The sequence below is a fragment of the Sinocyclocheilus grahami genome, unplaced genomic scaffold, assembly GCF_001515645.1.
Source record: "Sinocyclocheilus grahami isolate Dianchi unplaced genomic scaffold, SAMN03320097.WGS_v1.1 scaffold73.1, whole genome shotgun sequence".
Lineage (NCBI taxonomy): Eukaryota > Metazoa > Chordata > Actinopteri > Cypriniformes > Cyprinidae > Sinocyclocheilus > Sinocyclocheilus grahami.
Window position 1 is genome coordinate 49,358 of NW_015505252.1, and position 17,762 is coordinate 67,119.

The 17,762-nt window shown below is 35.2% G+C and overlaps 1 protein-coding gene and 1 pseudogene across 2 annotated transcripts; one reads left to right on the top strand and one right to left on the bottom strand.

Annotated features, from left to right (window-relative positions):
- LOC107585696 (uncharacterized) overlaps positions 1-2,926 on the bottom strand; it is a 5,690-nt pseudogene extending 2,764 nt beyond the window's left edge.
- A 216-nt stretch (positions 2,927-3,142) lies between these two features.
- Positions 3,143-10,449, top strand: LOC107585697 (60S ribosomal protein L28-like). Of its 2 annotated transcripts, none has more exons than XM_016272824.1 (5): positions 3,143-3,230; positions 3,839-3,932; positions 5,351-5,474; positions 5,673-5,791; positions 10,348-10,449. In XM_016272824.1, the coding sequence occupies exons 2-5, from the start codon at positions 3,849-3,851 to the stop codon at positions 10,435-10,437; spliced, it is 417 nt and encodes a 138-aa protein (XP_016128310.1). In that variant the 5' UTR covers positions 3,143-3,230; positions 3,839-3,848; the 3' UTR covers positions 10,438-10,449. The 2 variants fall into 2 exon arrangements, with proteins under 2 accessions (XP_016128310.1, XP_016128311.1); XM_016272825.1 differs by lacking the exon at positions 3,143-3,230 and adding an exon at positions 3,297-3,321.
- The last annotated feature ends 7,313 nt before the right edge of the window (positions 10,450-17,762 follow it).

Here is a 17,762-nt window from a genome sequence, read left to right on the forward strand (position 1 = left end):
GTATATATTTTTAAAATATTTACATGTGTTTACATGCATACATTTATATTCATATAATTAATATTATAAATATATTTAATATATAAACAACATATTTTTCTTATATATACTGTATGTGTGTGTATTTATATATACATAAATACAGTACATACATATATATTATGTAAACAAAAACTTATTTTGGATGTGATTAATCGCGATTAATCGTTTGACAGCACTAATATATATATAAAAAATTAAAAAAAACATTTGTATTTTGTGAAAAACTATGTGATGGAAAGTTTTTGTTGATATACTCCTCATTAAATTAGGTATTATTATGCCTTTCTTTTGTAATGACTAATAAACAGGGTTGTGTAATGTTCAGAATTGAAAATAATTAAATTGATCAGTCAAAATGATTAGGTATTTTTTGTCACTGAACTTCTGAGAGGCTGTGTTGGATTTTTTTAGGAATTTTAAGAATTCCTCTTTCTGTTGCTCCAATTCAACACGCTGTGATTCGTTTGAATTCTGAAACTCGCTCAATGCTGCTAATAAAAAAACCAAAGGCACCTAAATCCGTGTATCATTCGATCATTCGTTTTTTGATTTAATATTGAAAGTAGAAAAATTAGAAAACGGCTCCTTTTTTTTCCGTTTTTTTCCAAAAAACGAGAAATAAGAATTCAGCTTAAATTAAAAAACATTTGTATTTTGTGAAAAACTATGTGATGGAAAGTTTTTGTTGATATTTTGTTGATATACTCCTCATTAAATTAGGTATTATTATGCCTTTCTTTTGTAATGACTAATAAACAGGGTTGTGTAATGTTCAGAATTGAAAATAATTTAAATTAATCAGTCAAAATGATTAGGTATTTTTTGTCACTGAACTTCTGAGAGGCAGTGTTGGATTTTTTTAGGAATTTTAAGAATTCCTCTTTCTGTTGCTCCAATTCAACACGCTGTGATTCGTTTGAATTCTGAAACTCGCTCAATGCTGCTAATAAAAAATCCAAAGGCACCTAAATCCGTGTATCATTCGATCATTCGTTTTTTGATTTAATATTGAAAGTAGAAAAATTAGAAAACGGCTCCTTTTTTTAGTTTTTTTCCAAAAAACGAGAAATAAGAATTCGGCTTAAATTTTCGTTTTTCGTTCATGGGTAGAAAAAGGAATAAACATGCTGAATTCTCGCTTTTCGTTTTATGGAAAAAAAGGAGCCATTTTCAAATTTTTCTACTTTCAATATTAAATCAAAAACCGAATGATCGAATGAAACACGGATTCACCTACTCCTGCAAGGTTTTCAAGGCGATTTTGACTTGTTCCTCGAGGAGCGAATGATCCGACAGCAGCTGAAGCACCGCCTCCTCCTTCTGCTCCAATAACATGCCTGAATATTTTTTGATTTAATATTGAAAGTAGAAAAATTAGAAAACGGCTCCTTTTTTTAGTTTTTTTCCAAAAAACGAGAAATAAGAATTCGGCTTAAATTTTCGTTTTTCGTTCATGGGTAGAAAAAGGAATAAACAGCTTGAATATTTGATTTCTACACGTGGGCGGGAATTAAACGCCCCTTTCTGCTGATTGGTCAGCCGAACACGGATTCACCTACTCCTGCAAGGTTTTCAAGGCGATTTTGACTTGTTCCTCGAGGAGCGAATGATCCGACAGCAGCTGAAGCACCGCCTCCTCCTTCTGCTCCAATAACATGCCTGAATATTTGTCATGGCGACGTAAAATTCCAATTTTTTTTTTTACTTGGTGTCGTTTTGTTTTTGGCAGCATGTCAGTAAATGCATCTGTTATTTTCTGTGTGTGTCCAGTGTTGTAGAGGTCAGTGAGGTCATACAGCGGTCCCCCAGAGAGTCGAGGACACAGACGCCGCGTCATCAGTGTGAGACACGGGTTCACTAGGAATAGAATACGACAGAGGTTATATTATGTACTGCCTAAAATGTGAAAAAGGTTATTTATCTAGAAACATTATGTAATTTTAAGTATCCTACACTGTTGTCATGTGATGTGACTACATTACATGCTCAAATCTGCAAACTGTGTCCATTATTTTGCACTAAGTTCAATTTTGTAAAAACTCTGTGATACCTGTCGTCAGGTGATGTGAGAGCGGCCAGTGCTTTATTCAGCAGACCTTCATCATACAACATCTGAGACCTGTTATTTTCTGTGTGTGTCCAGTGTTGTAGAGGTCAGTGAGGTCATACAGCGGTCCCCCAGAGAGGCGGAGGACACAGACGCCGCGTCATCAGTGTGAGACATGGGTTCACTAGGAATAGAATACGACAGAGGTTATATTATGTACTGCCTAAAATGTGAAAAAGGTTATTTATCTAGAAACATTATGTAATTTTAAGTATCCTACACTGTTGTCATGTGATGTGACTACATTACATGCTCAAATCTGCAAACTGTGTCCATTATTTTGCACTAAGTTCAATTTTGTAAAAACTCTGTGATACCTGTCGTCAGGTGATGTGAGAGCGGCCAGTGCTTTATTCAGCAGACCTTCATCATACAACATCTGAGACACAACACAAGCAGGCTTTCAACTCCAACAGCATACCTGCAAACATCACACAGCTACAGTTCAACTAGAATCATCACAATATTATAGACAGATAGATTCGGTATCACCTGTAAGTTTAGGTGTCATCTCAGTGTATTTAGGATATATCAGATCAAACAGTTTCTCTCCCAGAGTCTCCAGATCTTCATCATCCTCCATCACTGCAGCATTGGGTGATGAAGATTATCTGATTATTTAATCATTCGAATAATAATATCATCTGTCTGTACTCCGCTGTCATTTATATGATCTGTCTGTCCTCCATGAGGCTGAATATGAATCATAATAATGTATTTACAGCAGACATTGCACAGCTGGGTTGTTGTGGTTAGAGAACGCATGAAAATGACGTAGAGCACACAGAGCGCGTGACGTACACCGACTGCATCACTGACGTCGGCTGAGCTGTTCGTCTCCCTCCGCGCTGTGCCTAAAACATATAGTCCGGTTTCAAATATATATTTAAAGAAAGATTTGTAAATACATTTCCAAACAACTATTTGAGAAGACATCTTAAACATATTTTCGTAATTGTATACAGTCTAAATTAGAAGGTAACCGACTAAGTGACTAATCTTCACAGAGGCGTAAGAAAGTACGAAAGCTCCAGCGGAACCGGAACTCGTTCCTTTCCCTCGCTCTTCCTCTGCTGAAAAGGTAGCGTGGTCGTCTTGTGTTGCTTTCTAACGTTCGATTAAACGCTTTATAACGCACATTTCAGCATTAAACGGGCATCTATCTGCGTCGAGTATGTTATAAGCTGCTTATGAGCTGTAGCGTTTAGTGAAGTAGCAATAAAAAGTAGGAAATTTCATTATAAACGCTGCCGGTGTTGCTTAGCGAGGCCTTCAGGGAGTGAGAGACTAGCACCACACCGCTAGTCAGGATGAAAATCAGTCTAGAATGAGAAGTAAAGTTAGGATTTTCTCACAATCTAAGCGTTGCTTATGTTAGTAAGTAGGTTTATGTGCCACTTTACAGCTCTGGTTTTATGTGAGGGTGATTCGACACGATTACGGGCACAAATTCTATTGGTCTGTGTATGTTCTCTATCTAATGAGATTCAGGGGAACGTAAATGAACAGAAATACGACAGAGAACAAATATAAGCGGAGGAATATAGAAAAAAAGTTTATTATAAATTGTTCTGTAGTGTATTAAAGTTCAGCTTATGGATATGCATTTGACGTACACTGTGTCTGTTATTGAATATGGTCTGTTTATATATATATATATGTATGTGTTGCTTTGTTTCATGCATTCAGGACCGTTATCATGGCATCGCCTCACCTGCAGTGGATGGTCATCCGGAACACCTCCAGTTTCCTTATCAAGAGGAACAAGCAGACCTACAGCACCGTAAGTCACCGCCGTGGGGCTACACTGAAGACCCTGCTGAGGACAGGGCTTTACTGGGGTGTTTAATTATAATTATCAATAAGCTGGTGCTATGTATTTCCTGGTGGTGCATGCAGAAATACAGGTTCAAGAGAATGAATGCAGGCTTCGATTAAGCTAGGTTCAGAATTTGAGAGAATTCTTTTCCAGTCATGCGTGGTTGTAATCTAGTGCTGTCAAGCGATTAATCGCATCCAAAATAAAAGTTTTTGTTTACGTAATATATGTGTGTGTGTGTACTGTGTATACTTATTATGTATATATAAATGCACACGCATAAAGTATATATTTTGAAAATATTTGCATGTTTACATGCATACATTTATATTCATATAATTAATATTATATATAAATATATTTAATATATAAACAACATATTTTTCTTAAATATATACTGTATGTGTGTTTATATATACAGTACATATTATGTAAACAAACTTTTACTTTGGATGTGATTAATCGTTAAAAAAAAATAATAATAATTCATTACATTTATATAGTGCTTTTCTAGGTACTCAGAGCACTTTACATTGTCAGGGGGTATCTCCTCATCCACCGCCAGTGTGCAGCATCCACCTGGATGATGCGACGGCAGCCATAGTGCGCCAGAAAGCCCACCACACACCAGCTTATTGGTGGAGAGGAGACAGAGTGATGAAGCTCATCAGTAGATATGGGGATTGTTAGGAGGCCATGATGATCAGCGGCCAATTTGGCCAGGATGCCAAGGTCACACCTCTACTCTTTTCGAAAGACATCCTGGGAATGACCACAGAGAGTCAGGACCTCGGTTTAACGTCTCATCCGAAGGATGGTGCTTGTTGACAGTATAGTGTCCCCTTCACTATACCAGTCTTGGGCTGCAGGGTGATATGGCTGCCGGTTTGACAGCACTATTGTAATCTAGCTTCAGGGTTTATCTCGCAAATGCTTTAAGTTGCTGTTCATGAGCTGCTGTGTTCCTGGAATGGACAAACAGGAAAACTGACACTTTTGAATATGCATACGTATGATTTACTAGCCTGAAACATGCCTTTGTTTCCAGTTTCTAATGGATGTCTTGACCTGTCTACTGTATCTACAAATCGGTGTAATTTTACGAACTTATGTCAAGGGACATGAATTTCCACTGAAATAACCTTGGTAAAAATACAGTCTCATGTTGTTATCCAAACTGTGCACAATTATCCATTTAATTGCAGTGTGCTTTTACCTGTTGTTTGTTACCCTGTCAGAACAAATTTCCGATCCACTGGCGCATTGCTTGTAGTTGTTCCTCTGTATTGCTCATTTGACTGAAAATTTTGCACTTTTTTTTGTTTTGCTGCATATAAAATAATCACTGCTTTCTGATCTCAAAGATTCTTCCTCTCTTTCAGGAACCAAATAACCTGAAGGCCAGGAATGCTTTCCGCTTCAATGGTCTCATTCACCGCAAGACCGTTGGCATCGAGCCGGCCGCTGATGGCAAAGGTGTGGTCGTCATCCTGAAGAAACGTGCAGGTGAGTGCGCACTTACAGGTTCAGGGATTCAAACTTTTTCACACTTTTCAGGTTGCATTAGGATACTGTAAGATTGCATATTTATTTTGGAATCAAATGCTGTAGGTCTCAGCCATTAATCTAGATGCCTCTGCTCTGAATCTGCTTTTAAACGTCTGCAGGCGTTCTTTAGAAGTTAAAAGCATGCATGTGTTTCAGGTCAGTGTAAACCTGCCACCTCATACGAGAAGATCACCATCAACAAGAACTCTCGCACCACCCTCGCCAGCGTGAGGAACATCATCCGCAAAAACAAATACAGGAGGGACCTGCGCATGGTGAGTTCACACAGCCCAGAACCCTCTTTTGAAACACATATTTTCTGGTTTATTTTAGTTATTTGTAGTAGAACCCATTTTGCTTGCAGGAAATACTTTTAAACTTCACGTGTTTTGTTTATATGTGGGTGATTCTATAATTGGAGATACATTTGGCATTGCAGAAAGAAAAAAAACTTTTCACTTACAGATTTTTTTTTTTCAGTATCATATTGAAAGCATACTTAATTTTAATAATTCAGTGCTTGCCAAACACAAGTTACTTCCTTTTTCTTTTTTTTTTTCTTTTTTTTACTTTTAATGAAAAAACAGATGTCTTTATGGTATTGTTTGTCAACTTTATTGCGGACAAATTAGCCAATGTGTAGAAATAACAAATCATAACAGGAAAAATCCTTCTTGTTTCATTAGACAAACAGTCCTTACATTCCATCACTTGAAACTGAGATAATATTTCACCTATGCATACCTTAAAAAAATATATATATTTTTAAATTCACAGAACCGTCCAATTGGAGCAAATATTTTTAATCTGAAAATGTATTGTATACAATATCCAGCTAAAAAAATAAATGTTGAAAAATTATAAGGGTGCAAAAATAAATCAATGTTTTTTATTTTTAAACAACAATTTTAGTTTTTTTGTGAAAATAGTTCATAAACAGAGTTGACCCTTTAAGTAACAATTGTAAAGTAACAGAATTGTCCGATGGACTGTGAATTCTGTTACCGCATTGTTTCTCTACCTTGGTAACAGAGTTTGACAGTAACAGATTTGACCATTTTCTATATTTTTTGTTAAGTGCTAAGAGCACATGGCACTAATGAAATCATGATTAAAAGACTTTAAAATCACACAAAGTGTGATCAATGAAAAAATCAGTTTTCCTTTTGATATTGTGGTAACAGATTAGACACTTTATAAAATAACTCTTGGTGTAAGAACTTTTTAGATTAAAATGTTCTTAGAGAGAGCACAGACTTTTCAGTGCTTCAGATTATGCTTGCTACGATAGACTGTGTTTCCGGTTATACCGGTGTTAAGCCGCAACACCGGTTACGTCATTTGCCTACCGCGGCACCGCCCCCCACCGTCGTTTTGATGTTTGTTCGTTTTTTTAAGTTACAAAAATAATTTGGCCTAGTTCAGTTAGAGGATAGACACTTTTAAAAACTAAACGCTCAATGCAGCGTGCCGAACCGTGCACAAATGTCGAGCAGGAGTCAGATTTTATTTATCACGTGAGGTGAGTCGAGCTGACTGACAAGAGTGAGGTGAGAAAGACAAGACGATGGCAGAAGATTGTTTAGAAAGGAAATGCAAAGGCACCTGTTGGTAGGCCTGTCGCAATAATCAATATATCGACTTATCGCGCAATATATGTACATGACCTCAATCATTTTTGGTGACGCAATATATCGCCCATTATATTTACTTAAAAATTAATGTCACCATGTTTTGTACATTCCACTTGCGCCTGTGTCTTTTGCAGCTTCTCGTACATAGTGTGGTGTAGTCATGAAGTGCTAGTTCAAATTTTAAAAATCCTTCTACAAACAAAGTTTAATCTGCAGATATGGTCTTGTTTAGGGATCTGTGTCTTTGTGCATAAGGACATCTGACTGCTAAGAAGTGATTTGTGTTTTTCAGCAATAGTGTGCGCCCTTAATTTACAGAGAAAAGAAGGTCAGGGAAAAATCTGTAGATGGAAAAATCTCCATACAAGTTCTTTGTGCATTTTTCTTTTTTTCCTACTTGTTACTTTGCAAGTAGTAAATGTTTATTTACTATTTATTCAGGTTTTTTAAGGTATCTAATATTTTGATACTTAATTTCAATCTGAATATTCTTAAAAATTTAAGGTTTGTTGTCATTTGGAAGTGTGTAGGCCTTAAATTATTATGCTGTTACATAATGATTATATATTCAGTGGCATAAAATAGTCTTTAGAATGACAATAATATCGCTTATCGCAATTATTTCTGGGGCAATATATCGCACAACAAAAAGCTGTTATCGTGACAGGCCTACCTTTTGGGCAATATTTTAGATTTTGAAAAGCCTAATGACTAAGTTTTTCTTTTCTTATTTATTTGGTTCCACAGTGTTTGCTGATTTTCAGTTTTATATACCTATTTAAACTTTGTGTAGCCTAAGTAATTTGTTATTTTATTAGGCATATACGGTGTATTTTTATTTGTTTTTTATTAATAAAAGTTCTATGAGTTTGACGTTATTGCTTGAATTGAATCAACGCCGTATTGCCGCTAATTTGAAAGTGAAAGTAAAATGCGCACGGCGCTTTTTCAAGCCTTTTGAAAGCCAAGAAATCTGAGGAAAAGAGGGGAAACTCAAACTAACAATTGCTTGATGCCGAATTGTCGCTAATTTGAAAGTGAAAGTAAAATGCGCGCGGCACTTTTATAAGCCATTTGAAAGCGAAGAAAAGAGGAAAACTCTTTTCTACTAACCCCAACCCCAACGGTGATACCGGTGTCGTCACACGTCGATTAACCGGTGGAAAAATTTCCTCACCGTCACAACCCTACTTCAGATCTTAACAGTGAGGGAAAGTGACATAATTTCCTGTATCTTACATAGTTGTGGGAGATAATTCCACTAATTTAAAGGCAAACTATGGTATGGTAACGGAGTTGACGCAAGATTTACGGACATGCATTTTTATAAGAGATTTTTTTTTTATGTAGAATTAGGAAAATTACTCTTTAGGGCTTTTATAAATAAAATGAATGAAATATTACAAAAAGAAAAGTACAATAAATATTTTTGATTACACCATGATACATGATGGAAAAAGTGCACTGACTAATTCGGACAACAAGAAATCATGATTTTCAGCTATTTAAGACACTTTTTGCTAAAAAATATTAAATTGTTATGGACTGTAACATCTTGTAATTCATAATGAGTAACGCAGTATAAAAATAATAAAAACTATAACCATTAAAAAAAAAGCAGAAAAAAAATAATGACTTCATCTGTGTCTTTGTGCATAAGGACATCTGACTGCTAAGAAGTGATTTGTGTTTTTCAGCAATAGTGTGCGCCCTTAATTTACAGAGAAAAGAAGGTCAGGGAAAAATCTGTAGATGGAAAAATCTCCATACAAGTTCTTTGTGCATTTTTCTTTTTTTCCTACTTGTTACTTTGCAAGTAGTAAATGTTTATTTACTATTTATTCAGGTTTTTTAAGGTATCTAATATTTTGATACTTAATTTCAATCTGAATATTCTTAAAAATTTAAGGTTTGTTGTCATTTGGAAGTGTGTAGGCCTTAAATTATTATGCTGTTACATAATGATTATATATTCAGTGGCATAAAATAGTCTTTAGAATGACAATAATATCGCTTATCGCAATTATTTCTGGGGCAATATATCGCACAACAAAAAGCTGTTATCGTGACAGGCCTACCTTTTGGGCAATATTTTAGATTTTGAAAAGCCTAATGACTAAGTTTTTCTTTTCTTATTTATTTGGTTCCACAGTGTTTGCTGATTTTCAGTTTTATATACCTATTTAAACTTTGTGTAGCCTAAGTAATTTGTTATTTTATTAGGCATATACGGTGTATTTTTATTTGTTTTTTATTAATAAAAGTTCTATGAGTTTGACGTTATTGCTTGAATTGAATCAACGCCGTATTGCCGCTAATTTGAAAGTGAAAGTAAAATGCGCACGGCGCTTTTTCAATTTTTCAAGAAGCCAAGAAATCTGAGGAAAAGAGGGGAAACTCAAACTAACAATTGCTTGATGCCGAATTGTCGCTAATTTGAAAATGAAAGTAAAATGCGGGCGGCACTTTTATAAGCCATTTGAAAGCGAAGAAAAGAGGAAAACTCAAAAGAACTAACCCCCCCAACCCCAACGGTGATACCGGTGTCGTCACACGTCGATTAACCGGTGGAAAAATTTCCTCACCGTCACAACCCTACTTCAGATCTTAACAGTGAGGGAAAGTGACATAATTTCCTGTATCTTACATAGTTGTGGGAGATAATTCCACTAATTTAAAGGCAAACTATGGTATGGTAACGGAGTTGACGCAAGATTTACGGACATGCATTTTTATAAGAGATTTTTTTTTTATGTAGAATTAGGAAAATTACTCTTTAGGGCTTTTATAAATAAAATGAATGAAATATTACAAAAAGAAAAGTACAATAAATATTTTTGATTACACCATGATACATGATGGAAAAAGTGCACTGACTAATTCGGACAACAAGAAATCATGATTTTCAGCTATTTAAGACACTTTTTGCTAAAAAATATTAAATTGTTATGGACTGTAACATCTTGTAATTCATAATGAGTAACGCAGTATAAAAATAATAAAAACTATAACCATTAAAAAAAAAGCAGAAAAAAAATAATGACTTCGGACACCAAATGCACCTGCAATTATAGAATCACTCATGTAATGTACAAGAGGTTTAAGGCTCCAAAGTGAAAGCATGCGGTTTCATTCAAATCAACTATGGAGTTAATGCACTTGTTCAGTAGATGACTGCTGCTCTGTCTGTCTTCCAGGCTGCTCTGAGACGCGTTAGCGCCATCCTGAGGAGTCAGAAGCCTGTGGTGGTGCAGAAGAAGCGCTCCAGGGCTCCCAAGAGTTCATAAATAGTTGCATTGTGTTTTTCAGCAATAGTGTGCGCCCTTAATTTACAGAGAAAAGAAGGTCAGGGAAAAATCTGTAGATGGAAAAATCTCCATACAAGTTCTTTGTGCATTTTTCTTTTTTTCCTACTTGTTACTTTGCAAGTAGTAAATGTTTATTTACTATTTATTCAGGTTTTTTAAGGTATCTAATATTTTGATACTTAATTTCAATCTGAATATTCTTAAAAATTTAAGGTTTGTTGTCATTTGGAAGTGTGTAGGCCTTAAATTATTATGCTGTTACATAATGATTATATATTCAGTGGCATAAAATAGTCTTTAGAATGACAATAATATCGCTTATCGCAATTATTTCTGGGGCAATATATCGCACAACAAAAAGCTGTTATCGTGACAGGCCTACCTTTTGGGCAATATTTTAGATTTTGAAAAGCCTAATGACTAAGTTTTTCTTTTCTTATTTATTTGGTTCCACAGTGTTTGCTGATTTTCAGTTTTATATACCTATTTAAACTTTGTGTAGCCTAAGTAATTTGTTATTTTATTAGGCATATACGGTGTATTTTTATTTGTTTTTTATTAATAAAAGTTCTATGAGTTTGACGTTATTGCTTGAATTGAATCAACGCCGTATTGCCGCTAATTTGAAAGTGAAAGTAAAATGCGCACGGCGCTTTTTCAAGCCTTTTGAAAGCCAAGAAATCTGAGGAAAAGAGGGGAAACTCAAACTAACAATTGCTTGATGCCGAATTGTCGCTAATTTGAAAGTGAAAGTAAAATGCGCGCGGCACTTTTATAAGCCATTTGAAAGCGAAGAAAAGAGGAAAACTCTTTTCTACTAACCCCAACCCCAACGGTGATACCGGTGTCGTCACACGTCGATTAACTTCAAGCCCTTTGAAAGCCAAGAAATCTGAGGAAAAGAGGGGAAACTCAAACTAACAATTGCTTGATGCCGAATTGTCGCTAATTTGAAAATGAAAGTAAAATGCGGGCGGCACTTTTATAAGCCATTTGAAAGCGAAGAAAAGAGGAAAACTCAAAAGAACTAACCCCCCCAACCCCAACGGTGATACCGGTGTCGTCACACGTCGATTAACCGGTGGAAAAATTTCCTCACCGTCACAACCCTACTTCAGATCTTAACAGTGAGGGAAAGTGACATAATTTCCTGTATCTTACATAGTTGTGGGAGATAATTCCACTAATTTAAAGGCAAACTATGGTATGGTAACGGAGTTGACGCAAGATTTACGGACATGCATTTTTATAAGAGATTTTTTTTTTATGTAGAATTAGGAAAATGACTCTTTAGGGCTTTTATAAATAAAATGAATGAAATATTACAAAAAGAAAAGTACAATAAATATTTTTGATTACACCATGATACATGATGGAAAAAGTGCACTGACTAATTCGGACAACAAGAAATCATGATTTTCAGCTATTTAAGACACTTTTTGCTAAAAAATATTAAATTGTTATGGACTGTAACATCTTGTAATTCATAATGAGTAACGCAGTATAAAAATAATAAAAACTATAACCATTTAAAAAAAAAGCAGAAAAAAAATAATGACTTCGGACACCAAATGCACCTGCAATTATAGAATCACTCATGTAATGTACAAGAGGTTTAAGGCTCCAAAGTGAAAGCATGCGGTTTCATTCAAATCAACTATGGAGTTAATGCACTTGTTCAGTAGATGACTGCTGCTCTGTCTGTCTTCCAGGCTGCTCTGAGACGCGTTAGCGCCATCCTGAGGAGTCAGAAGCCTGTGGTGGTGCAGAAGAAGCGCTCCAGGGCTCCCAAGAGTTCATAAATAGTTGCATATAATAAAACTTAATAAAGCACTTCTGGTCAAAGTTTCTTTATTTCCAGGTCTCATTTGTATCAGTCCACACACACAAATGCAATGCATTGAACCTGAAGTTACTTTTGAAGCAAGTGTATGTATACAATAGTATTTTGGGTTTATTTTACTGTTACTTGAGGGCGTTCGTCAAATTTGGATTGGTTAAAGGTGGCTTAATTTTTCTTGGTTATGCATTTTATTTATCTAAATGCTGGACTTAAAGCAGATGAATGTTAAATGGATTGAGGATTTTTCGTCATTACATCTATATTTAATGGCATGCTTGAGTCAAGCTAAAGCATTGTGCCCATTGAACATGATGTTTTATGTAAAAGGTTTTCTTCTGTGCATTGCAGAGTGACTTTTCACTTTAATTTTTTTTTTCTTTACATGAAGGTGTAAGTATCTTGCCTAACCAAATTTAAATGTAAAATAGATATACATGTATCCGGGAATTCCTGCTGGTGCCCTTGTTTTAACCATTGGGGTCTTAAAGTCTATAAGCTAATCAGTAGAAGGCTTAAAGGGCTAGTTCACCCAAAAATGAAAATTCTGTCATTTACTCACCCTCATGTCGTTCCAAAAGTAGGGGAAAAAAACAAAAAAGTCCCCTCTGCTGCAGCTCTGCGCTCTCAAATCTCATTTGCTTGGAATATAGCAAAGTATTTATTTTAGAGGTTGTTATAGTATTTATTAATATTGTATTAGCTCATATTTTCTGATTTCATTTTAGTTTGTGTATTTTTTTTATTAAAGAAATATAGGTATGTGGGGGTTTTTTTATTGGTTATTTACGAAAACGTATGTACTATCAAATAATTTAATTTGTATTATTTTGCATTTTAATGTAATGCGTTTCATTTTAATTTTAGTAATACTATTTATTATTTTAATATTCCCATATAGCTTTAATTTATTTTTCAGTCTTAGTCCGCTTTATTTCGTCTTCTGTGGGTTTTTTTTTTTATTGGTTATTTACGAAAACGTATGTACTATCAAAGAATTTAATTTGTATTATTTTGCATTTTAATGTAATGCGTTTCATTTTAATTTTAGTAATACTATTTATTATTTTAATATTCCCATATAGCTTTAATTTATTTTTCAGTCTTAGTCCGCTTTATTTCGTCTTCATTTCAACTACCGACAACAATTTCTAATAGTTTTAGTGAATAACACGACAGGTGAGTTGTTTGGACCTCTGTTATTTCCAGTAGATCTGGTTCTGCTGAGTGAAGTGTGGTGACTGCAGTGCAGCTCTGGAGTTTATCCGGCTGCATCAGCAGAAGCTGACCGCGCTCTGATTCATGAGTGCACCTAATGATTGAATTGATCAGGATAAAGCAGAGAACAGCCCTCTCTCTCGCTGACTGTCAGATGAGTGTGTCCTCAGCCTGCAGAAGCTCCACTGCGAGTGTGTTCATGTGAAGATGTCGTTCTGATGTGTGTGTGTGTGTGTTCAGGATGCGTCGCTCGCCGGCTCTGCGCTGTGTGTGTGTTTGTGTGCTGCTGAGTGTGTGCTGTCGAGCGTTTGAGCTGCAGGACACCATCCACGCTCTGATCGAGGAGAACATCCACCTCCACGACCAGCTGGAGAACCTGACGAGAGCCCTGCGAGAGCTGCGGCAGCTCCTGTTCCAGCACAGCGACGGTGCGAGACCCTCAGCTGCTCTGCTCTGCTCTGCTCTTAACGCTTCATTTATAAGCCTTGCACTTCTTGGATTCTGTCTGTCATCTTCAAGGTTAAGGGCGGGGTAGTGTCTAATTTCGCTTATTAAGAAGTTGTGTGATGTGTTTGACTCCAGATCACACTCATGAACACGATGAGGAGCTTCAGCATCTCTGGGAGGAATGGACACAGCACAGTGAGTTTCAGAACCAGTGGAGCACAATTTGTAGCAACAGCCAACAATGCACTGTATGGGTCAAAATGATCGATTTTCTTTTATGCCAAAAATCATTAGGATATTAAGTAAAGATCAGGTTCCATGAAGATATTTTGTAAATGTCCTACCGTAAATATATCACAACTTAATTTTATGCATTGCTCAGAACTTCATTTGGACATCTAATATTTAGATTTTTTTTTTGCACCCTCAGATTCCAGATTTTCAAATCGTCATCTCAGCCAAAGATTGTTCTATCCTAACAAAACATACATCAATGGAAAGCTTATTTATTCAGCTTTCAGATGATCTCAATTAAAAAAAATTTAAAAAGACCCTTATGACTGGTTTTGTGGTCCAGGGTCACATTTGTGTTTCTTTTTAAAATAACCCCCATTTCAATAAAAAAGTCCTTATTTTAATTTTGGCCCTCTTTATATCCCCGTGCTCTGTATCGACTCGTTGTGTAATGATGGAAACAGGACACTGCTCATCAATAATGAGACCATGTAAGAGCAGGAGTCATTGACTGACAGAGAGATCAGTCACAGAGGACTGGGGACACACTTTTATTTGATTTCCTAAAATATATAAAAGCAGATATATATTTTCATGTAGTTATAGAGGCATACACTACTGTTTAAAGGTTTGAGGTCACTAAGGTTTTTTCTTTGTTTTAAATAGGCTACTTTTAATAAGCAAGGGCAAATAAACTGATGTGAAAATGACAGTAAAGACATGTATAATGTTACAAATGATTTCTATTTCAAATAAACGCTGTTTTAGAACTTTATATTTATCTAAGAATCCTGAAATATGAAGCAGCACACCTGTTTTAACTGATAATAATCAGAAATGTTTCTTGAGCAGTAAATCAGCATATTAGACTGATTTCTGAAGGATCATGTGATAGTGAAGACTGGAGTAATGATGCTGAAAATACAGCTGCGCATCACAGGAATAAATTACATTTGAAAATATATTTAAATAGAAAACGTTAGTTTTTTTTTTAGAATTGTAATATTTCACAATGTTGTTTTTACTGTATTTTTGATCAAATAAATGCAGCCTTGATTTTTAGATTAAGGTGCTGCTGTTTCAGCTGTAGTAGATCATTTTTTTAAAGCAATTGTAATTCGTTATGTAATATTTTATGACAAAATATTACGTAATAAAATATCTGTTTTAGATTCAGGTGTAATAGAAAAGACTGAGGACGTCCTGCATCATCAGCGTTTAAAGTCAGAGTTTACAGTGTGAGAGATCGAATGAAACAGGTTGCCTAAACAAAATAAAAGAGTAGATGTTATATGCTACTGTTGTCACATAATAACTCCCTGCATCATCAGCGTTTAAAGTCAGAGTTTACAGTGTGAGAGATCGAATGAAACACAGGTTGCCTAAACAAAATAAAAGAGTAGATGTTATATGCTACTGTTGTCACATAATAACTCAAATGTTATATGATGAAGCAATTTAACCCAAATTTGTGTAAAAAAAAAAAGTGTACAGATCTTATAACTTTGTCATCAGTTACCAGCCTTACTGTAATATTTATATACCATTATTGCATTATTAATATTTGTAAATATATTTTTAGTTACAATTTAATAATTAAAAAAAAAATTGATTAGGTTAGGTATATATATTCTACAGTTTTAATTTATTTTGATTTCAGTTTTGGTTTTTAGTCATTTTAGTGCTTAAACTTATTTCGGTTAGTTGCCAAGGTAAGTAAATATCTCTGATTCAGTTATCCCCAAAAGTTTTTAGTTTGACTTCAAACTGTCAATTGTGCAGTAATGGATTGAGACGTGTGTTGCAGGCATCACACCTGAGACTCACCTGCTGCTGGAGCATGCTCTCTGTGGACACGACCTCCATGGCTCCGCCCACTCCAGTTCAGGACACGCCCCCTTTGTATTTCTCACTTTTATCGTTCTTGCACACATTCTTTTATGAAGTGCATATGCAGAACTACAGCGTGAGTGAGTCTATTCAACTATTTGACATCAGGTGCATTAAATCCAGTTCGATCAACACTGATTGTCAATCTTGGTGAAGTTTGTTTTTGAAAAAAAGCAGGATAATACAGACTACAGAGTAGTTTATCAGGTGATAGTTTGAGGCCAGCGTGTGTTTTTTCACCCTAGAACATTTTACATTCTTGCCAAACAACAACAGACTTGAAAATGTAATGTGCTTATAAGCTTATACTTGTACGGATTTTTTTTTTTTTGTGGAGTGTACTGTATTTGTCAGCACTTAATATGTGCCAGTAAAGCAGGTAAAACCGTCATCAGGTTAAATACTATTAATCTTTGTATGCAGAACAAGGTCAGAAGAGTTTTTTAATGCAACTCATTTTTAATTCAAATTGCTGCAGTTGCAACACATTGGGTTGAAGAACCTGCTGAAGTGTTTTAAATTGTTCATTGTCTTGTCAGTGCCCGACTGTCTCTGTATTCATTTGTATTAAACCCAACAAGCAATCACTGGAAATCAAGTCTAAAATACAAAATAACGGCTTGTATTTAAATAACCTGTTTGGTAATGTTGTATGTTTTTAATAAATGGACAAAGAAAAACTTTGCATGGTATGAAATTATATATTTTTTTCCTTGGCGTGATCCTGGGAATTTTATGGTTACCAGGATGAAAAAAAAGATCTTGATTTTTAAAATGTATGTTACCATTTGATTTATCCACCTTAACTTTGTAGTGCTGATTTATGCTATTTTATGTGAATGTGCAAGTCTTCTGATTTATTAGCTGCCAAGTTAACAAGAATACGTGCTGTAAGAGGTAAAACGATTTGCGCAACAGTGTTCACAATTAAAAAAATATAAGATCTAGGCCTACCAATTTGCAATATTAAGCAAGATAACAAGGTGTTTCGTACAGCTAAAAATAACAGGAAGCAGATGATAACAGACGGAAGCCTTGTGCAAATGGCTGCCCCCCGTTTTTACATTAAAAATAGTGTCCACTGATTTATAATAGACCCTATTTTATATTATTATTATTATATAGATCAGTAATAATATCTGTATAGATTTTGGTCAATACCACTATATATCATTTTTGACAGGAATGGAAATGAGGCTGTGAGGGACTGAAGTAGGCTACAGCGCGTTCAATGAATCTGACTGGTGTTTAACAACATAACGATTGTTCACATGGCGAAACTTCTTTCAGGTTAATAAACTTTCAGTAGACAAAAACCAGTGTTGGGGAAAGTTACTAGGTTACAAGTAATGCATTACAATATTGCGTTACTCTATAAAAAAAGTAACTAGTTACGTTAGTTACTTTTTATGGAAAGTAATGCGTTACGCTACTTTTGAAATCTGGACAGGGCTTGCTTGTTTGTTTGTAAAATAAAAAAGTTAAAAAGTAACTCAGATATTCTCTTGTAAATTAAAAAGTAATGCGTTACTTTACTAGTTACTTGAAAAAAGTAATCTGATTACGTTACTCGCGTTACTTGTAATTCGTTACCCCCAACACTACAAAACAAAAACTCCATCGAAAGTTTTGCAAGTTGTGAATTGTGGAAATGACGATCTAGGACCCTTACACC

What these genes read in the sequence shown, in the direction of transcription:
- LOC107585697 (XM_016272824.1), top strand. Translation starts at nt 3,849, where the DNA reads ATGGCATCGCCTCACCTGCAGTGGATGGTCATCCGGAACACCTCCAGT. An exon ending in ACAAGCAGACCTACAGCACC is followed by an intron (nt 3,933 to 5,350) that starts GTAAGTCACCGC and finishes CCTCTCTTTCAG; the next exon opens with GAACCAAATAACCTGAAGGC. An exon ending in CATCCTGAAGAAACGTGCAG is followed by an intron (nt 5,475 to 5,672) that starts GTGAGTGCGCAC and finishes CATGTGTTTCAG; the next exon opens with GTCAGTGTAAACCTGCCACC.